Consider the following 23,267-nt stretch of genomic DNA (forward strand, 5'->3'; position numbering starts at 1 on the left):
AAGAGAAGTGTGAGAGTTTTTTTACTAGAAACAGGTAGGAGTCTGAACAATACTGTGAGACCTATGAGATGAAGCTGAGAGATGGTAAGAGGAGGAATCTGAGGTAGACTATGAGAAGAAGGGTAGAAGACTGAGAGAAACCAAGAGGAACCTGAGAGATCCCATGCAAGACTATGAGAAGTATTTGACACTGAGTAAAGAAGATACCCAAGCAGAAGCTGAAAACTGCAGAAGAGGAACCTGAGAGGAACCTGAGAACAGTCTTAGATAAGATGAATCTGAGAGGAACTTGAAAGCAAAAACTTGCTAGGAGCTTGAGGCAGAGGAGGAGACCACCACACCCAGATAATGAGAGAGTAACAGAAGATAGATGTGTAAGAATCATAGCCTGGTCTGAGCATGTGTGTATCTGAGCATGCAAATGTCTGTACATGTGAGAATGTGTGGATGTGTGATGGTGTATACCCATATGCATCTGTGCTGAGTGTGAGTATGTGAGTGTGTATGTATTATGAATGTGTGTGTTACACTCTTGGCTCGGTGTGTTTCTAATCTCCACCGCGGTGAGGAAGGCACCGGGCCATGAACCTGGCTGTGCTCTGATTGGCTGCATTGTGCGTTTGAGCTCGAGGCCACAGCTGTGCGCTTGGAGAGATTGCGTGTGTGTGTGTATATGTGTGTGTGTGTGTCGGTATCTGAGACTCAATAAGACAGAGCTTGTCTCTCAGGAGAGCTCTGCATATGTCAAGTATATTGTCCCATTATGCCAATCCATTTATCAACCTACTGAATGCCAATTAGATTCACAGGATGGCGCAGGTACATGGCAGGCAGGTCGGTGCCAATGCTCTGTTGCAGCTGAGCTCTCTCTCTCTCACACACACACACACACACACACACACACACACTTACACATACACACACAAGGCAGGGCTTGCCAGGGTGACTAACCTTCCTAAAAGGGCGACTTCCCCTACTCCTACCGCAGTGGTGGTGTCTCGTGTGTGTATGTATGTGTGTGTGTGTGTTGGCCCCCCAATAAAGATGTCAAGGAGAGGAGGATGAAGCTCATGCCAAGTGTCTCCACAGTGATGGGGGACGGGGGGCAGAAAGGATGCAGAGGATTGATGAATGTAATGTGGGGAACACACAGCTGAGCCTCAGACAGAGAGGCAGAAAGAGGAAGATAAAAGAGATAGAGAGAAGGAGGGAAAAGGGAAGAGACAGGCATGCTGCAATGAGCAGGATAAGGTAGAGATGGGATTAAAATGAAGAGAAGGAGGAAGGGGTGCTCAGAAAGAAAGAAGGGATATGGAGATAGACATGGGGGTGAGATAAAGACAAATCCCAAGAAAGAAAGAAAGAAAGAAAGAAAGAAAGAAAGAAAGAAAGAAAGAAAGAAAGAAAGAAAGAAATCAGTCAGGAAAGAAAGACAGACAGATAAACAGAAAGAAAGAAAGAAAGAAAGAAAGAAAGAAAGAAAGAAAGAAAGAAAGAAAGAAAGAAAGAAAGAAAGAAAGATCATTTGCCTCATCTCTCTGTCTCTCTCTCCCTCCGTACACATATTCACTACTACTCACAATCTTATGGATGCCTCAAGGTGCCTCCCACTGCCAGTTGATTGCTCATCCGCTTTTACCATCTTTGCTCATGTGAAATGCTCTGCTTTATTAGCCATTTATTTGTGGAATGCAAAGCACTGATGTTCTTACACTTTATAGACTCACAAACATTTTCCTCCACACACACACACACACACACAAGAAAAGACTTTATCCCAACAGTAGGCACATGCACCCTATAAAACTTTCCCATCAGTTTGAAAGAATAACAGGGTGTGGAAGTATGGAAGCTGTTAACTGAATCTATAGAGATAATCATCAACCTAGCATGCAATGTAGTATTACACAAACATGTAAAGTTAATGCTTCTGTCATCTTTTTATTCATAAATAACTATACTTTTTGGTGTTTCCACTCCATGACATCATCAGTTCCTCAGTTCGAGGTCATAAAATTTATGGGGCATTAGGGCAGCCGTTTTTGGCAGCTAACAGCCACTGTAATGTGATGTATTCAATCTTCTCAGCCCCCTCCCTCTTCAGTAGAGGAATAGCTGGAGAGTCTTAGGTTCTCTGCAGGACACGTCTGCCTTAGACACAGCTGGAGTTTGTCTTGATGACCCAGGGTGTCGTTCAGTGGCTGCTTATCACATCTCCCATGAGCACCAACTCAAACCTCCCCCAAAGACTCACAAATCTCATACATGCCCCAAACATCAACAAATATTCTCCAATTCTTGTCTACATAAACTCAAATACCTCTAGCAATCTTTGAACCTCCTTTACATAACCAGCAATAGACCAAACTCTCTCCAGATATCTTCTACAAAATAACAAGAACTTTTCTAGCAACTTTTCTAACTTTTCTAGAAAATTTCTTTAGCAACCCTAAGACTTCTCTATTAAAACTCCTCTACATGAGCCCAAATACCCCTAACAGCCTTTAAACCTCCTCTACATGACCCCAAATAGCTCAAACATCCAAAAATCTCATTTGCATAACATTACCAGTACCTAAACTTGATCTACATAACCCCCAATAACCCTTATAGCCCTAAATACCCCAAGCAGTCAATAAACTTACTCTACTTGACCCCAAATACACCTAACAGACACTAAACCTCCTCTCCATGGAACAGTATACTCCTTGCAGCCCTTACACCTCTAACAGCCCCTAGCTATCCCCTAGATAACCACAAACACACCAAACTCTCCCCAAATGTCCTCCACATAATACCAACAGAGCTCCTCAAATCTCCTTGAGATTACACCAAATATTCCTAACAGCAAATAAACCATCATAATTCATCATAATTACCCCCAGACCTTTCTCAAACCTCTGCTACATGCAAATAGAAACCTCCTCTGCATATTCCCAAATAGATGAAACTTAAATATCACATGCTCTAAAATTCCACTACATCTCCCAAAACACTGCAGTGCTTCACTACACTGTCCCCCCTCCCAGAGTGCCTTTTCCCCCCAGACATCATCATACACTTCCTAAACCTTACCTCCATTCCCTCAATAACCATGAGCACCTAACTACCCTAAGCTGAGCCTTCAAACCTTCACATACCCCAAAACATCATAAAAACTCCAAAATTACATCAACAGCACAAATGTCCACTACAGACGACACCATCTTAAACCCTAGCTGCTGGGACCCAGGCCTTTTCATGCCCCTAACCTGACCCATTTTTTTCTTCCTTGCTCATATGCCATTAAACACTTACAAAACCTTTTCTAAATGGACACCTACTTATGTCTTTCTAAAACACTGTCCAAATATCCGTTATATACCACACATCCTGCTGTACACTTCTTAAAAGTCTTCTACATTCCAAAATCAACACGCCCAAATTTCCACTACTTATCCAAACACCCTCTAAGTAATACAAAATCCAACAAACACTCCCGAACCTCCTCTAAATTCCATAACTATCCAAGACATGCCATACATCTGTCAAGAAACATTCAAACCTCCAATGCATACTGTACTCTGAATACTGTGAACATTCTGTGATTTAAAATTGGCCTAAAATACTCCAAATCTCCACAGTATGAGCCATGTCGCAAACAGTTACATTTCTCCCCTAAAACTAAAACTTTACGATATGCACCAATCACTCAATCAATCTTTGTCCAACTGCCAAACAAATCATCGACAAAATGTTTTGGAAATGTTCTCAACAGTCTCAAATCTCATCTGCATGCCCTATAATAACCCCAACCTCCTCTACCACATCTTCCCAAACACTACACAAACCCCCACTTGCTGATCTCAACCTCACCCAAATGTTCTCTACATGCTCTTACTAACCTCACCTCAACAAACACCCACAAATGCCATAATCCTCAGCTACATCCCACAAATCCCCCTGAAACAATGTCCACATGCCACTATACCTTCCTCAAGATTCTCCACTGTGAGCACTCCCATATCTCCTCTATATTACAGAATGCTTCCGGCCTGAAACACCATCTAAACTTCCTTATCTTGTTCCTTACATCCTTAAACTTCCTGTACATGACCCACTCCCCCACAAACTCCCCCACATTCTACATTCAAATTCCTACACAACATTCCCCAAATACCCCAGATACTGCCCATCCCTTGCTTCAAACACCATGCTATTAGCTATAAATGCTATATCACCTGCCCCAAAATATCCAAGGCATTTCTATTTACTTTTGCATTTGCTCATTTGATTGATTTTTTTGTCCAAAGTAACTTACATTTGGGGCAAGATACAAGGACCCCACAGTGGCAGTTTGGTGGTGCTGGGATTTGAGCATACAACCTTTTAAACAGTAGTGCAAAATTAAACCACTGAGCCAGCACTCCCCAAACAAACCTCAGGCCTCTTCTTCACACCAGATGCAAGCCAGACTCATTCTCCATGCCCCTAAGCTCCACAAACAATCCCAAATCAAAGCAGTACCTGAAGCATCCACCTTGCCAAACAGTTTCCAGAGCTTTCCATGTTCCACCCTTCATAAACACTACCCAAACTTGCCCCATACCCTAGCCAGGCCCAATGTTTTCTCCATAGGCCAAATGCCAAAAAACACTTAAGTACATAGCTTCTTCTAAATGCCAGAAATCTTAAATGTTCCCCTGCCCAGATTTCCAAGCTACACCCATCAAGTAGCCGTGCATTTCCTAAAAAATACTTTATACTACTTGCACCCATTTCATAGTATGCCACTCCCCAAACTTCCTGAACATACCCAAAACCTTACCAATCTTCCCCATGGATCCCCCTTCAACCTACTTAGGCTCAGACTCAACCAAGAAGTACAAGATGATCTCAGCTAAACAACAGATGCTACAAAAAGGTAAATCTACTTGGTTTACAACTCATGCTGGGGCCTTTTTTACGGCCGGTCCTGTGTGAGGTTAGCCTTCTAAAGTAAAACAAACACAGTGATTACAGGTTTCATTATAAATCATGGCCCTGCTGCTGTTCGTACATGTGCCTCACAAAAGCCTAAACAGTGTGGATGGCCTCCACGTTCTTTCCACACTAATAAAGGCTACTTGAAACAAGCACTTCATACCGTTGTACCAAAATAGGGCAAGTTTAACTTTCGGCTATACACGTATCCAGGAGTTATGTTTTTGAGATGGGGGATTTTGCTGAGGAACCGGGTGGGCACACATTCAGCTGGGAAGCAGCATCAACACCCCCCTAATCTTTGAAAGATGCTTTCGTGCACTCTCTAATTTGGTCCTCGGTAATGGAGGGGTGATTCAGGCAGCTGAGTTAAGAGGAGTGGGTGGGTGAGTGCATGTGTGTGGCAGATGGGGATAGATAGTCAGTAATGCTTGTATACTCCACATGTAGGTATGAGCGGTTACAATTAAACCTCTGTGCATGGGTTTCTACTGGTATTGATAGGATGACCTTATTAACCCACAGACACACAGTTTTAAGCCAATGATTTGATGTTTTCATGCATGTTTCTGTCCAGTTTTTTTAAATAGTCCAGCTTGTTTTAAGACAAAACCAAGTGTGTGCATGGTTGGCTCAGGGGAAAAGGGTGTGTATATGGGTGCTGGACATTTATAGCATGCACCATGTGAAAACATATTTATGACAACACTCTGTAGATGTTCCCTAGATACACTCTTTCCCTTCCTTTTTAATAAGCTAGCTTTTGCTATTTATGTTTGAGTCAATCTTTCTAAAAATCCTTAGCAACTTTCTAACCACACCACACTCTCTGATCTCCAGCAGATCTGAGGTAATTCTGTAATCCACTAATACACCATTAAATAATGAAAGACAGGTTTCAGAAAGGAAAATCAAACATAGCTCTGTCAGGGGAGAGTTAGCGGGGGATGCTACGCTAACACTGTTTGGACTAGATTTGCAGGAAAAACCGTGACCTTCGGGTCAGGGCCAGAGGGAGACAACCATGTTTGGGATGTTATGATAGAAAAGGGATGTTCAGAGGGATGGGACTATTTTGAAACTATGAATTGGCACTGGAACTTTTTATTTTTTCAAAGGATTCAAACAAACACTGTGGTTTTCCTTTTAAGTCTCATGCTCTTTTTAGGTCATAATGAACCGTTTTAAAGTTTTCACTGAAAGCAGAACCGTAGTACAAATTAATTTTCCAAAAGGAAATAATTGTATTTAGGGCAATTTCTTTAGTATGTCTGAGAAATTTTATTTAAATCATAATAAATAAACAACTTGGTCTAAAACGTGGCCTATCATTTATTCATCTTCAGTAAGTGCTTTATCCTTCACAGAGTTGCAGTGGGTCCAGAAGTAATCCCTGGAACACTGGGTACAAGGCAGGAGCAAACCATGAATGGGATTCCAGTCCATTACACTCTCATTTACTGTACACCTAAGGGCCATCAACAGTAGGTAAGATGAATGTTTGGAGGTGGGAGGAAACTGGAGAACCCAGAGGAAACCCACAAGGACACAGGCAGAACATGCAAAAATCCCTGGATTTCTAGAATTAGGAGGATCTTTAAAGCAGGTACGATATTGGATATCAGATAATGTGGATATTCCATGACCTGGTTATATATGAAATCACTGAAAAGAGAACATGTCAGTTAAACATTTTTCAGCATCTCTGCTTTAACACACCTGGCAAAACTCACAAAGGCATGCATATGTGTCCAATCTTACCCCTGGTTTATATTCTTGGTTGACCGGTAGTTACAGACCCACGAGTTATGACAGAGAAGGGGAAATATAATGTGTGTAATATCAGGGGTCGTTAAGGTCATTTCACTGATGTTGTATTTTCCTTCAGGATTCAATCAGAGATCAGTAGTTAAGGTTTCTGCATTTCAAATCCCACAACTGTGAGAGTTTATAACTCTCTGTAATTAGCTGTACATGGATAAATCAGTCTGCCAAAAGAATAAATGCAAATGCATTGTATTCATGAAGCATCCTGAGACTAACAGGGCAACACTGGCTGCTTATCTACATCCAGTATAAGCATATACAGAGTACATTAGCTTACAAGGGTGAAAGTTATAAAACTGCAGTGAAAGATTTCAAAATTACTAGCAGGTGCAGTGGGTAGTGTTGCCACTTTACAGCTCCATGGTTTAATCCTGAGATTAGGATACTGTCTGTCTGGAGTTCTGCCCATCTTTGTGAGTTTTCTCTGTATTCTCCAGTTTTCTTCAACCTCCCCGAAGCATACCTGTAGGTAGTTGGACTACATTCATTTGTCCTGAGGTGGGAATGTGTTTGTCTGGTACCCTGTGATGTACTGGTATCCCATTCAGGATGTATTCCCAAGTATCTGCAGTCTGACCTGCTTACTAAGGATGAATAAATGAACTTCCTGTGAGTGGCTATCTGGATTCCCGCTACACTAACAATAGTGGGTGTTGTAGGTCCACTTTGCCAAGTATGTAGAAGTTTATCAGGACAGTCTAGCCAATGGAATAGCTCAGTGGTTAAGGTTTCTGTGCTAGTCAAGACAAGATTGCAAATTCAAATCCCTACCAAACAGCCACAATTTGGTTCCTGAGCAAGACCATTAACTCTCATCTGCTCAGCAGTCTCCTTGGCTTGGATTCTGGCTCACTTGAGTCACTTTGGATGTCTTCCCAATGAATAAATCCCCCCAATATGCATCACAAGTAAAACAGAGCAGCCCATATTGTGCAAATCTGGAGTCGGTGACATATGACCGCTGGTATGTTTGTTTGTGTGTGATATTCTCTTTACAAATCTAGTGCAGAGATTATGCATTGTGCAAAAATCGACCAGCTGCCTACGCCAAGTGCCACTCATGAGGGAGTGCATCTGAAGAAACACACACACTTCCGAGCTGTGTGTACACTTCCCTCCCTCACAGGACCCCATATGCAGCAGCTACAAACTATGCCTGATGCACACACACACACACACACACACACATCCCTTCCCCGGGTGCACTGTATGGCCTGTATGTTTGTGCAACAACAAAATCTCATAACCTCCTCCTCAGGGAAGTGGGAGCAGCAGGGAGCTGAAATCCGCAGGAAGAGATGTTCACTCGCAAAGCTGAGCTTTTAATGGTATAAAAAAACTCCCTGGCTTTATAATGCCCACAAGCACTGAGGATCTATTTAGCAGGAGGAAAAGTGGCTCTATTTACTGGCCTTCATCTAGAGTCCAAAAGTCTAATCCGAATTGTTTCTACCTAATATTTAAACCAGAAAGTGTATAAAAAAGGTGATGTACTAAAAAAAAACAAAGAACAGTTTCAGGGTCATTTTTGTGGTTACACACTTGCCTCTATGTGCGTAGCAGGTTTTATTACACCATGGAGACAATCTGACACCAACGTGCACCTTTAAACCGTTAAACAGGAGTACTAATGCTAAAAAACCATTATATTGCTGTCTCTCAGGATTATTGATTTCCAACCAAGCTGGAACATCAGATGGCATTCCATTGCACATTGGACTAGGACAGCCTAGGGCATCAAATTGCAGACCACAGCCTGGATGTGAACCAGCAAGGCATTTCAGTGGATCATAACCAAGCACTGGAAAAGTACTGTTCAACATATTCACTCAGTTCTGTTTTGTTTTTTTTTAACCAGACTATTGCAGCGTCTGTAGCAGATCCTTAATCGTAACATATCGCAGGTATTCACATGCATTAATGTAAATGATTTACCCGAAATCAACTCCCTGAGAAAGGAATGGAGTTTATAGATTCCATAGATTTTTCTTTTGTTTGTTTGTTTAATTTTTCCCTTATTGGTCTGATTAGTGGAGTGACAACATGGCATGTTCGACGAAAATTAAGTTTGTAAAGATGAACAGGCAGGGAAGTATGTGTTTATTCTCCCCGCTTCAAGTTAAAACCAGATGTCTCGTCTGTTCAGTCTGGGGCACGTCAAACCAAAACTAAACCAACTTCAAATCGGTGCAGCTTCTTTATAGACATAAACCCAACATTAACGGTTAAGCATTTAAAGGTAACTGTTTTTACCATTCAGTTAGTTGTTAGATAGTCATCCAGAGATTTGTAAGATACTTTATGTAGCTAAACTTTTCCACATTTAAGTTGATTATCTAGAAAGTTGGATATTCCAAGTAAAAGTCAAATGTTCCATAGTTTAGTACATTTACAGATGTCCTTATCCAGAAAGACCTACATTTTTAATTTATTTTATACACTTGAAGTTAAGAGCCTTGCTCAGGGGCCCAGCACTGGCAGCTGGGATTCAAACTAACAACCTACTGATCAGTTGTTCAACACCTTAACCACTGACCTACCAAATTCCCAACCCCAGGTTAAAACTATTATTTACTATATTTACTTAAAATCTTAGCAACATCTAGTAAAATGTGAAGTATAAACTGTATGTTACTCAAATGATGCTCAGTATTTTAAAAAATAGTATTAAATCAAATTGAATTTAAGTGTGATTTTAGCTTTTCGCTTTTCTTTTAAAGAGGCTGTTTTCAGTCAGTCAGCGCACTTGGACTTTTATTAATGGTTTAATGATGAAATATTATTAGTGTTAGTGTATTAGTTGAATTAGTGTTTCCTATCTGATTATTTTCCAGACAGACTTTTTTTTTTTTTAGCAAACTGTATATTGGGCTTTTTTAAAACTACTGCTGTAAGTAAACACAGTGGCATGATTTCCACATTGTTGTCTGGATTTGGTGTTGAAGTGGAGGAGACTAAGTGCAATGCATGAAGGTAGAAGGTAATAAATACCACATTTGCCAATCTTTTGTGAGTTGGGTTTGAACCCTTGTTGAAGGTTGATTGCTCAGACTCCACCTGTCTAGCTGATACACTTGTCTGGAAGTCTATTATAAGAAGCTGCTGTGTTGTTTATTGAGATCAGGTGGTTCTTTAACACTTGGTTAAACCTGGAACAAGAGGCTTTCTGATGAGAGACTGCAGAGCTTACCTTTATAACAAGCTCAGGAGCAGACAGATTTAGATGTGAGACTAGTATGAACTGGCAACCATGAATACTGGATCAGGACTGTTCAATCATTGATTCATTTCATTTCGAGCCTGTAACTGCCTTATCCTAGTCAGGATTCTGCTGGATACTGGATGGGACATCAGGATATCAGAAGGCATTAAACACACAGATACACCCATGGACAACACACTTTCTTATCAAGTGATAAATAGCCATGATTTGTTGAACTTGACCAATTAGTCCAAGATAAACTCAAAAATTTGGTTGGACTCTTGTCCTGGAATAGCCCTTGTCCTGCACATTTGAGAGTTGCTACTAATTAACTGCTAATTAGTTGTTAATTTGAATTCCTGGACCAGGGTTGGGAACCTGTAAGATAGACCATCATTAGTTCATGAAAGAATTCCCACAAATCATAATCTTAAATGAGAAAGGGTTATTGATGACAAACACTCCATAGTTAGTCAACAACCATATGCCATAGTCAGTCAGATGATCTTCATAACATCAAAATAGATACAGTATGAATAAAGATATATGGAGAACCATTCTTATAAAACAGCTTAAAAGATATATTCATGCACCAGGTTGTACTGGTAAAATCCTGTGAACATCAATTTCCTTCAGTATTAAAAACTTACTGAGATGTTTCTGAGAGCTGGGAGGAACAGTGCCTCATTAAATTGGTTTAGAATGTTAGCTTAGGTTTACAGCTAGCAAGCTTAATAATAATGCTTCCATGATGTTGTTGGTCTTCTGCTTACTCAGTCATACTCAGATCACCAACACCACCATGCAGCAGTATTAGTAAGCTTGCTAGCTGTAAATGTTTAAATAACTAGCAAAACTGAGACCACATAATCTCTTGAACAGTTTTGATCATACTTTATTTCTGAATCTTCATTTAGAAATACTGAAAAAGAAATAATGTAATACTGTAGGATTCTGATATGAGAAAAGTGTGAAATTTGCTTTTGTGATTGCTTTGGAGTGTGCTGTTGATGCAACATTGGTGTAATTGAGACCTCCTGTTTACGTCCTGTTTCCTGTTTTCTGCTGTTGCTTCCTGGTTTTCTTTACTGTTGTGTCATCTTGTGTTTCAGGTGCTGTTTTTTACTTATTGTGTCGGCCATTTGAGGATCAGGCTATGAAGGCTTCTGATGGTTCAACTCCTTCTGATACTTGTGCTGGGTTTGAATTGAAATTTCTGACCTCCTACTAGGAGAAAACAAGGAAAACACACCCTTAAACTGAGGAGGTCTCATAAAACTCAGAGTTAAGCAACTGATGTCAAATCGACATGGCTGCTCGGAGCATCAACATTAAACACAGCAGTACGTCTTTACATTAAATCAGTTATGCTGTATATACAGTATATAATATTTGCTTTAGATCAGTCAAGTTACACATACTTGACTACAATAGTTTAAGGCTTTAAAGATGGACATATACATCACTCTTCATGTTTGGCTGGCTAGATTGAAAAAAAGGAAGCTTCCACCAACACACTTTTTAGCCTGAACACACAGCAGAGGTTAAAATAAAAGCGAGTTGAAATCTGGAGTAGACGGAACAGACACACTAAATAATAAACTTGACAGCTTTCAAAGCAGATTTACATCTAGAGGATGACACAATGCTGTAGAGATGTGAAGCCGATTTGTAAATGACAGCACAGTATCACAAAGCAAAGATGACCAGCCATTACTGAGAAAAGATTGAAGGTCTGTCTTGATCTTAGTAGGAACAGCTGTTAACTTTAGCATGTACACCGATCAGGCATAAAATTCTGAGCACTGAGAGGTGAAGTGAATAACACTGATGATCTCCTCATCATGGCACCTGTTAGTGGGTGGGATATATTAGGCAGCAAGTGAACATTTTGTCCTCAAAGTTGATGTTAGAAGCAGGAAAAACGGACAAGCGTAAGGATTTGAGTGAGTTTGACGAAGGGCCAAATTGTGATGGCTAGACCACTGGATCAGAGCATCTCCAAAACTGCAGCTCTTGTGGGGTGTTCCCGGTCTGCAGTGGTCAGTATCTATCAAAAGCAGTCCAAGGAAGGAACAGTGGTGAACCAGCGACAGGGTCATGGGTGGTCAAGGCTCATTGATGCACATAGGGAGTGGAGGCTGGACCATGTGTTCCATGTTTGATCCCATGTTTTAAAGTCTTCTGGGCATTGGTGGCTGAAGTGGTTAAGGGTCTGGGTTGTTGACCAGAAGGGCAGGGTTCATGCTCCACTGCTGAGCAATTAAGCAAGGCCCTTAACCCTGTCTGCTCCAGAGGGGGTGCTGTATCATAGCTGCCCCTGTGCTCTGACCCCAACTTCCTCAGCTGGGGATATGCAAAGAAAAGAATTCCACTGTGCTGTAATGTATGTAGATAATCAAGGCTTATTATTTCAGAAAACTTTGCCATGTCAATTACTTAAGTTGTTTTTTTTTCTCTATAAAGCCATGCTTGTGAAATATCTGCTATACATGTCAATGTGTAGGTTACCTCTATAGAAATAGTGACATATTAGAATCATTAGAATTAAACTGCTTTGATATAAACCACTGGCAGATGTTATTAAAAAAGAATAAATCCATTTATTCAGCATTTAATCATTGCTGTTTCAAACCTTGGCCTTTCTGTCTGTTCTGTGTTTGGATATAGGTTCTGATGAACATCTCTATGTCTTATTTGACCTTGATTCTGTTCACTCTGAGTCCATGGAAAGCCTAAATAAGGAGATGACATGATTACACCCAACTGCCTCTGGCTTCTGTTTGCTACACTAATTTATGTCTTGTTTCATGGAGAAAGAGCAGCAGAGAGACTGAAAGAGAGAGAGAGAGACAGAGAGAGAGAGATTGTGAGGCAGAGAGAGTGGGTCAAGACAAGTCCTTCATTCATACATCTTAAAGGGGTTTGTGTGAACTCCTGGGGCCATGTAAGTGCCACTGTTGTGTCTATTGATAGGTAATGAAAGACACACACACACACACACACAAAGGCTTGATAGTGTCCCTGGGCTCACACTGTTTAACACTACTTCATTTAGCATGTGCAACCTCACTTACAGGGGAACAGCTCTCTTGGCTCGCTCAATAAAGGTTTTGTGGGTTGTGTGCTTGTGTGTGTGTGTTTTCTCAGCACTATGCCGACATTACAAACATCGCTTCATCATGGTCGTAAGCCTCTTGCAAATGTGAAATGTTTTGACGTGGGAATCTTGAAAATTCGCCCAACGGATGAGTTACCACAGCAGATAACAGATTGAAGGTTTTGTTGCTGCTTTCGGGATTGTAGCGGTGTCTTAAGGATTTAAAATGAATTTTAATAGCAGGGCATTAAAGTACTGTGTTCTGCCTTGCTCAGTGTGTTGGTTAGTTTTGCACTACAGCTACACATAATCCTACACACGGGTTAGCATTGTCTAAACCGCTGAATAAATGACCACACACCTACCGCAGATTATTTCACACACGATTACCTCATTTTATTTTACACATGTTCAAGTCAGATTATCTCACACACGATTACCTCAGATTATCTCACACACCCTTGTTTCTGATGCTTTATACTACACTGCTATTTTTATAAAAACAGTCATCATGGTCATTGAAGATCTGAAAATGAATTAAAAAAGTGCTATACAAAGAAAACGTCATCTAATTTGAGGTAAAACTGTATGGTAGAAATGCATTAATTATGAACTGTATGTTGAAATGTAGCATTTGTTCATCTTAAGTACAAAGTCTGAGCTCATTCCAGGAACGCTGGATGTCAGATGAGAATAAACTCAGAATGGGACACCAGTCAGGGTGTGTTCACACACACATTCACACACTCATTTACACCTAGGTGCAGTTTAGAGTCAATTCAGATTACAGGAAACCGGTATGGACAGGGAGATAACATGCAAGGCTCAGTAGAGATAGTGAGACTGTTTCTCCACATCTCTGACTGTAAAATGTACAATTAATTCATTTATTTTTTTATACTGAGGCATGTCATGTGTGTGTGTGTGTGTGTTTGCTCAGAGCTAAACCCAGTGGCACTAATACTTGCCAGATATGTGTATCTACAGACAAAACATAACAAAACTGAAGAGACAAACGCTGGACACCAAACATGCTTTGGCTCATCAACTACATTTAGCCTGAAAGGAAAATTGTGCACTTTACATTTTGGTTTTTTTTTTTGAATTAGTTGTAAATCACATTGAATAAAAGCATCTGACAAAGTGAGTAAATGTAATGTAAGCACAAGTTTCCTCCCAGATAGTAACAGAGTGATGGCATGAAATAACAGGGATGAACTCATCCAAAATCCGGCTGCCAAAACACAAATACAGCTCAGCCACGACGAGGTCTTATCTGTGACTGGAGACGGACCATGATGCACATTTTCTTATTTTGGTCAAAATGAAAACCATTTATTATGACATTACCATAGAAAAATGTTAAATGCTGGATAGGGTGGATTAGGTTCTGGTTATTTTTGGCCCTTTTGGCGCTGCCATAGCTGACCCATATTTACACTATATAAGTTTTGGGACTCCTGCCTTTCCATGCACATGAATGTAATATGGAGTTGTCCCGCCCTTTGCAGCTATAACAGCTTCCACTCTTCTGGGAAGGCTTTCCACAAGGTTTAGGAGTGTGTTTATGGGAATTTTTGACCATTCCTCTAGAAGCACATTTGTGAGGTCAGACACTGATATTGGACAAGAAGGTCTGGCTCAGAGTATCTGCTCTAATTCATCCCAAAGGTGTTCTATGGGGTTGAGGTCAGGACTCTGTGCAGGGCAGTCAAGTTCCTCCACACCAAACTCACTCATCCATGTCTTTATGGACCTTGCTTTGTGCACTGGTGTGCAGTCATGTTGGAACAGGAAGGGGTCATCCCCAAACTGTTCCACAAAGTTGGGAGTATGAAATTGTCTAAAATGTCCTGGTATGAAGCTGAAGCATCCTTTCACTGGAACTAAGGGGCCGAGCCCAACCCCTGAAAAACCTAAAGTTCAACCTTAACTTTATCTTAAATCAGCATTTCAGTGACAGGGATTTACCCCAACTTCCCCAGTTTAGTACCTTTTTCCCTGAAACTGTGTTCTCAAACAGAAAACAGAAAACAGAAAACGGACCTCGTAAATGAGATCTGCTGGTTTGTGTTGTTTGATTTCGGATAAAACCAGACGGTTCAACTTTTCCTAAAGCCATGAAATGGCTGAAGGCTTCATTTACGATCTTCTGCTGCTGACAAGCCAGAAGGACTCACAACGCATTACAGATGCTGAATTCTTCCAAACTTACTCACTCGGGTCCATAAATCCTGCTCTGCTACTCGAGGAATGCAGTAAGTCACTGGAGTCAACCTCAGAACATTGTTTAGACTAAAAATCATTTTCTGTCACGGGATAAAAATAGTGTGATAGTGTCAGTTGAATTTATTTGACCGTTACACATGCTATGAATCATGTACGCATGTTATAAGCTTGCAATATACTACACATGTTCAGTACTTCGAATACACCTGTAGTAAGTACTTGTATATATTACTTGACATATTATATGTTCATGACAGCACCGTTAACCCAAATTATTTCATGATATATAACTCATGCCCTTTGTCTTTCAAATTATTTTAAGTTTTAAAGCCTGAGTTTTTCTTCCTAACTCACCTAGCTATGACAAGTTAAATGTCTTTCACTATTTTTATAATCGTATTTGTATAATATTTTAATGATGCTTTATTTTTTTTAATGTAATTAACATGCAAGTCCCAAATGTTCCTAGCATAAACTTTGACAGATTTGTTTCAGTAAAACTATGAATGAAAGCAATATTCATCCATTCAGATTCACATTTTATCACTTATTTGTTTGTCTCTTCGTTCATAGAGCCAGGTCCAACCCATAAAAGTCACTCAGCTATATTCATTACGATGGTCAAATTATTAGGAACACATGCACAATTTCCCTATCAGCCAATCACATTTCAGCAGTGTAACACAATAGATCAAGATCAAACGCTTCAGTTAACGTTCCTATTAAACATCAGAATGGCAGAAAATTTAGTTTGGTAAAATTAGTTTCTCATGGTTATTTGAGTCTTCCAGAAATCTCCTGGGTTTGTACTTGATGCAGGAAAAAAATTCACAGCATTGAGCAAATTGAGCAGCAGTTCTGTAAGCAGAAACAGCATGTAAATGCTGGCCTTTTACATATAGAGGTCATTAAACTTTGAGGTTGAGGTTACTGAGGTTGTTTCCCCACACTGTTCTGTGTAAACTCACTACAACTGTGTTTCATATCTGCACTACTACATTCAATTTAACTTTAGTATTCTATATTTAGGGTTTGCTTCTTAGTCTTAATTCTATCTATCTATCTATCTATCTATCTATCTATCTATCTATCTATCTATCTATCTATCTATCTATCTCTCTCTCTCTCTCTCTCTCTCTCTCTCTCTCTCTATCTATCTATCTATCTATCTATCTATCTATCTATCTATCTATCTATCTATCTATCTATCTATCTATCTATCTATCTTAAGAGACGATAACCTTCCAAACCTTTTATATTCTCAAGGCCAGACTAAAGAACACAACATGAACCCGGCCAAAAGGCTGAAATGCTTTGGTCATCGTCAGTGTCACACACTTTACATTTTAAGTTCAGCTGGTGGACAGTAGGGTGTGTTAACTCAAATAGCCACTCTTTACAGCCCTGGTGAGCAGTAAGGCAACAAACACTGAGGCGGAGAGCAGAAGACCACTCCTATCACCCTCTCTTTGTTATATATAAATATTTGTTTTATTAGCTTTCTTAATTAATAATCTCTTAATTTCATAACTTTTTGGACGTTGGACGAAGTTTTCAGCGACGCCCCCTTCAGCCCTCCACGCGCTCCCACAGATCAACATCAAAGCGCCTTGTCTTCCCTCCGACCTCATCCGTGCGTGACGGAATTGTAGCCCGAGGAGGACAGAAGAGTGGAGAGGAGAGGATAGGGGGAGGAGGAGGACGAGGAAGAGAAGAAGCAGGGAAGGAAGAGGAGGGGAAGGAAGAGGAGGAGGTCGCGCGCACCGGTCCGCAGCAGCAGCAGCAGCAGCAGCAGATGTTCAGACTCAGAGCGCAACAGGCGCGCGGTCAGACACACACGTACTCACACACATGCACGAGACCGCACTGAAAACTTTTTGGAAGAAATGACATGAAGAGTTTGTCCTGCATGAAGAACTTTCCTTTTTTAATTGTCGGAACGCCTTCTGATCTAACGCGTAAACTTTTTCAATACTAATTGGAAATATAAAAAAAAAAAAAATTGCGACCATGAGTACAGAGGGACAGAAGCGGATGAGCTCCCGGTGGCGCGTGAGCATGCTGTTGTCCGTGCTCGGCTGCGCGTGCTGCCTGCTGAACTCGGCGGACGGCTATAATTTAGATGTGGATAACTCGGTGCACTTTGGAGGACCCAATTCATCTCTATTCGGTTACTCAGTTCTGCTCCATAAGGACAAACAGAGCGCGTGGTGAGTGAGGACAACTTTATGATTAGACTTTATACTTTATCTTACAGAGTGCGCGCGAGAGATGATGATTATATATGGGACCCTGTATAAAATACTAACGCATGTTGTATGGAAGATGAATTAGATCTGTAGGTTACAAATTAGATGTGTCACTAAGGGCCTTTTTATTCAAATATAAAATCCCATCCCAGTGTATTTGTACAATACTAAAATAAAACAGTCTCAGTATTCAGTGTTTGCAACAGAAGGCTATATTTATATAATTTCCATTTCACAGCATTTATTGTGTAATAAATTGTGTAATAAAACATGTAACCTGAATTGCTTTATCACTTTTAGGTTAATTGTTGGAGCACCAGTAGCCGACTCCACGTTTTACTCCAGTGTTCAGAAACCTGGTGCCATTTACAAGTGCAGTGTTTCAAATAAGGAATGTGAACAGCTTCAAACTGGTAAGTGTTCGTCTTTAAGCTTCATAAACTTCAAATTCTGCTTTTCAAGATATAGCTGAGTTTATTAGGTATCAGTTATGCGAATCTAATAAACTGCTTTTCATGCTAAACAAAAACTATCTTTACACAAATTCCAAGAACATTAGTCAGGAACCTTGAGAGGAACTGAGAATCAAAAAATGGGAACCCTTGCCCTGTTTGCGTAGTGGACAGTGGAGTTACTTGTCCTGTTCTTTCCTTCCTATCGTATATGCATTTTCGTTCCATCTTGAATTTCCAAATATATATACGCAAAAGGATATATAAAGGTTCTGTCACCGTTCATGCTCTCTTGCTCAATGTCTAGACATCAAATCTCTGGAGCTCTGAACGTCTCTGTTCAATCAAATTCACATGCCACTGTTTTGGATGCGGGTCAGAGTTAGTGGCCGCTTCTTCCTCTTGTGTATTTACTGAACAAATGAGCCATGAATGAAGTGGGCTAGTCGAGAGGGCCGGTCACATTTCCCTTCCTGTCATTATGAAGCACGGCTTCACTTTTCCCAAATAAGGGAAGTGAGACTGCTATTGTTCCATGACTGACAGGAGTTGGACAGGAAGTGCAAGACATCCTTCGTCCATCAGGATTTTTTTTTCTTCTCCAAAGCTGTACAGAAGAATCAGGACTAGTTTGGATTCCTTACAGTGGCTGCATGAGAATGAGAAACGGCTCCCAGTGGGAACTGACGGACGATTTATACTAGGTTCTGGGTGGAAAAGCATGATGTCAGCCAGACAGTCTAGCACACATCCAACATGTGCTAGTGTAATGCTGAGCTTGAGGGAATTCAGCGGTCATGATGCAGCAGAGCACTCGTGACTCAAACACTGCTAACATCACTGGGCCTACATGAATTCCCTAAAGATCTTCACAGCATCATTTTCAGTGGATAATCTTACCTGTATCATGGAGATTTGTACCTAGGAACTGCTGCTGTAATCATCAGCAATGTTCTGTGCTCATCACAAAATACAAAAAACAATCTACATCAAGTTGTGAAACATCTGCGATAAAAAAACGTTGCCATTTAAGATATAACAGCGCTAAACAGTATGGCTAGGGAGTTTTTCCCTGCTACTGTCACCTCTGTCTTTCTCTCTAGACAACGACATAATTTCCATCTAGATGTCTTTAAAGCTGCCTGATCGCCATCAATACAGAGTAGCTGCATTTCAGTGACTTGACCTGCTCCGAACTGAGCTCACGTCACGTGAACGTGATCTTTAATGCAACACAATTACCCCAAGCTATATGATGGGAGCATCATAAAGTAAATTTGAATGTTAGCCGGCTGGAGGAGGCACCAAATAAAGAAAGAAAGATGGTGTGAAAACCATAAATGAGTCATACAGAATGTTTTCCAGTTCACGTCTATATATAGTTAACGCCACCACACAGGCTTCTTACTTTTAAATTGCCAATTCATCTCCACAGTGAACCTTTAAGATGCTGAAACACTGTTTGCAAATAAATATTGTCAAATCAGCAAATTAGAGCATGGACAAACAACTTCCTGTGTTATTTCTCAGTTCTGATAGTTCTATGCAAGAGAAGATGACGTGGCAAAAAAAAAAAAAAGTGAAGTAATTCTGCCTAGTGTTTAAACTCATCATTACACTACAATTCATCTAACTTTGTATCTTTGGATATTTTGTCCTTAATCACTAATAAAAAAAATTTAAATGTTAATCCCATTTTTGTAACGTTTGGAGGATCTCTTGCATCCTTTAGAGGCAAATCCGTTTTTTGTAGTTGTTGCTGTCAGTAGTATACGCTGACTCAGCATGTCCTCAGTCTCTGTGTAACTGTACAGCAGGATGTCATGCATTCATTCTTGTTTAAAATGGCTCTCAGTCCTCTTGAAATGCGTCGAATACGTAAATGATTGTATTTATGTGTCCTGGGTGCATTTACATTTATGTAAAGAATCCCAGTCTCCACAAAATTTGTAGATGCATTAGATAGCCAAGTGTAAATGGGGTCTGATGAGTCAGGATTGGGAGAGTTTTGAGAATTGACAATTCAATTCAGTTCAGAGCTTTGCAGCAATCAGGGTGTTTGATCTGCATCTCCACTGAGCAAGCGAAAGCTGAAGAGAAGAAACGCTAGCAACCTGAGAAACCTCTGAGGAAAACCATCAGAGGAATGTAACTTAACCCATCCTCTTCTGGCCGATGATTAACTCTAGTTTGGAAATGTGTTTTCAGTCTTTAGAGAATTTTGGCTTGGCGGAATTTTTTTTTTACCAGGAATCTAAATGCAGCCAAAATATATTTGGTGGCTACTTTTGTTTCAATTGGAGTTTACTGTACAGTCTAATATTGTGAGATAATGTTTGACAGCTAGCTAGTTAAGGTACATTTACATTTCTGGCATTTGGCAGATGACGTTATCCAAAGCGACTTACATTTCATCTCATTTTTTTTATACAACTAAGCAATTGATGTACTGTCAGGTTGAGTTCATGAAGTTCCTCCACACCAAACTCACTCATACATGTCTTTATGGACCTTGCTTTGTGCACTGGTGTGCAGTCATGTTGGAACAGGAACATCTCTATTCTGTTCCCACAAAGTTGAGAGCATGAGAATTGTCCAAAATGTCCTGGTATGAAGCTGAAGCATTAAGAGTTCCTTTCACTGGAACTAAGAGGCCAAGCCCAACCCCTGAAAAACAACACCTGAATTCAATGATTTGGAGGGGTGTCCCAAACCTTTTGGCAATATAGTATATGTAGTATATACTGCTTATACAGTAGTTATAACACTTTTTTTGTTTGTGCAGGTGTGGAGCACTGTGGGAAAACATGCCAGGCTGAAAGCGATAACCAGTGGCTCGGAGTCAGCCTTTCCCGAAGACCGATCACCGGTGATGTACTGGTACGACTCCCAGTTCCCTTTGAATATATTTATTAAATTAGTATATAAGGTTACTGAGCTTCTACATACATTCAATCCAATTACATTTGCATAGCGTTTTTAACAATGGGCATTGTAACGAAGCAGCTCAATACAGAAATATAATTAAAAAAAATAAAAATAAAATGTGCATTAATTCCTAATGAGCAAAGTAGAAGCAACAATGGTGAGGAACAACTCCCTGAGATGATATTAGAAAGAAACCTTGAGAGGAACCAGACTCAAAAAGGGAACCCATTCTCATCTGAGGGACACCAGATAGTGTGATTCTAAATAATTTCCTTCATAAGCATGTATTGTGGATATTCTCAAGGAAAATGTATACAAATTTCCTTAGAGTATAAAGGTTTATCACCTATCTTTTCTACCTTTATTATTCAGCTTCTATCAGATAGAGTGTGCATTTAACTCAGAAGTATCATAATTAAGGTTGTACAATGTTTTACTTTGATGGTGCTTCATAATTTGCTTTTTATAGTTTCATGGCCAATTGAAATTTAGTGACACCTACAACACTCCTTAAAAGGCAAAGCTCACTGAGAGCTAGAAATGCTAAATAGTAAAAGAACATTCAGTGCATCAGCTACCAATGGCCTAGATGAACTCTTCCTCCTTTTATAGGCATTTACATTCCTGGCATTTGGCAGATGCCCTTATCCAGAGTGACTTAGAATTTATCTAATTTTATACAACTGAGCAATTGAGGGTTAAGGGCCTTACTCAGGGGCCCAACAGTGGCAGCTTGGTGGACCTGGGATTCTAACAACCTTCTAATCGGTAGTGCACTACACTACCACATAGGGTGCCATTACTTTTGTCCTGATTTGATCCCAGTCTGATTTGTCCTGAATTTTCTGGATTTGTTTCAGACAGAATTTCACAAAACTTGCATGTATTTGAAAACAAATAAACAATTGAGCATAAAAATTGTATAAATAAATAAAAAATAAATAAATAAATAAATAAATATAAAATCACAGTTACTTATCACCATTTCTATGATTTTACTGCTATCGAGGCTCATATTCCTGAGTCCTTAAGCTTGTATATTCGCACAAAGCTCTTGTTATTCCGAATTGGATTTTGCTGAATTATGTGTTTCTGGACTAAAAGCTCCTGTGAATAAATAAATATGCTCATATCCATCTTGGTAAATATTTGTACCTTGAGAGACATAATATACCTGTAGATGATCTTTCTTTCCTGACAGTTTACAGATTTAGGAGTTTGCTAATGAAGGCTTACGCTACAGTTAAATTACCAGTGCTAAGCAAGAGCTGCAAAGTTAAATAAATAGTTGGATCTTTTAACTCGTCTCACCAGAGGCCAAAGAAATAGAATTTGCTCCTGTTTCGTTGTGCACATGTTCAGCACTGAATGTCTTTGTCATGTTCTACTCCACAGCTGGAGGTTAATATGAAGCTCACATGAAAGTAGACACTCACTAGGGGTGATATATTCATAGAATAGTTGAAAAAACAGTTTCTATCTTCAAAGTAAATGTTGATATCAAACCTGTTTCTGCTATCTAAGATGCCCCTTGCTCACAAGCATCAAAATTTTGACGGTGTTGTCTTCAACCACTAAAATTCTGTCTAACCTCAATTTATATCACACCTGTGGACATATATACGGGACGAGAATAAGCTGAGTTCTGTTCCGCTGGTGTAAGGGACCGCCAGTGTACTGGTAAAAATGGTTAACACAGGGTGTGGTTTCCTCTAAATGAAGCATGACACACTTATTTCACATGATTAAAACAGAAATAAGTTCTAATTATTGCTTGTTGTGACATGAATCCTTAATACGTGGCCTTAATACCTCCTTTCCTCATATCAAAATAATTCAAGACAGTGTTTTCCCCAAATGATTAATGATCATAAAGTTAAGAATGGATAAGAATGGATATTAAGATAGGTTAAAAATGGCCACATTATGTTAGTTTAATACTGCATCACATGTTAAAATATTTGCCTTTCATGTAAAATCTAAAGTGCAATTATTAAATAATTATTTAATTATTTTTATTTCGTATATTATTTAATATTTAATATTTAATTAAATATAATATTTATATTATATAATTTATTTTATTTAATATATTTATTTATTTATTAAAATATTTTTTTTGAGTAGTGTGGTTCTAAAAGTACGGTAGGTGTTTTTTATTTAATTTATTTCATTTAATTCATAACTAAACATGATCAAAATATCACAATTTTTTTTTTGTTTGTTTTTTTTAAAAGACCAAACTAAAGTCCAGAAAAGTGCATGAGCGGCTCACGAGTGAAACTACACCAATGTAAACAATCTCTGAACATTGACCT

The 23,267-nt window shown here is 39.6% G+C and overlaps 2 protein-coding genes across 2 annotated transcripts in view; one reads left to right on the forward strand and one right to left on the reverse strand.

Moving 5' to 3' along the window:
* cerkl (ceramide kinase-like) overlaps positions 1 to 23,267 on the reverse strand; it is a 180,897-nt gene that overhangs the window by 32,724 nt on the left and 124,906 nt on the right. The window lies entirely within an intron of this gene.
* Positions 16,760 to 23,267, forward strand: part of itga4 (integrin alpha 4) — a 45,147-nt gene continuing 38,639 nt past the window's right edge. Inside the window, exons 1-3 of the mRNA XM_058391383.1 lie at positions 16,760 to 17,530; positions 17,870 to 17,982; positions 20,807 to 20,901. Of these exons, the coding sequence (XP_058247366.1) occupies positions 17,331 to 17,530; positions 17,870 to 17,982; positions 20,807 to 20,901 (408 nt within the window). The 5' untranslated portion in view covers positions 16,760 to 17,330. The remainder of the gene's footprint in view (positions 17,531 to 17,869; positions 17,983 to 20,806; positions 20,902 to 23,267) is intronic.

Source organism: Hemibagrus wyckioides, linkage group LG06 (assembly GCF_019097595.1).
Source record: "Hemibagrus wyckioides isolate EC202008001 linkage group LG06, SWU_Hwy_1.0, whole genome shotgun sequence".
Taxonomy (NCBI): domain Eukaryota; kingdom Metazoa; phylum Chordata; class Actinopteri; order Siluriformes; family Bagridae; genus Hemibagrus; species Hemibagrus wyckioides.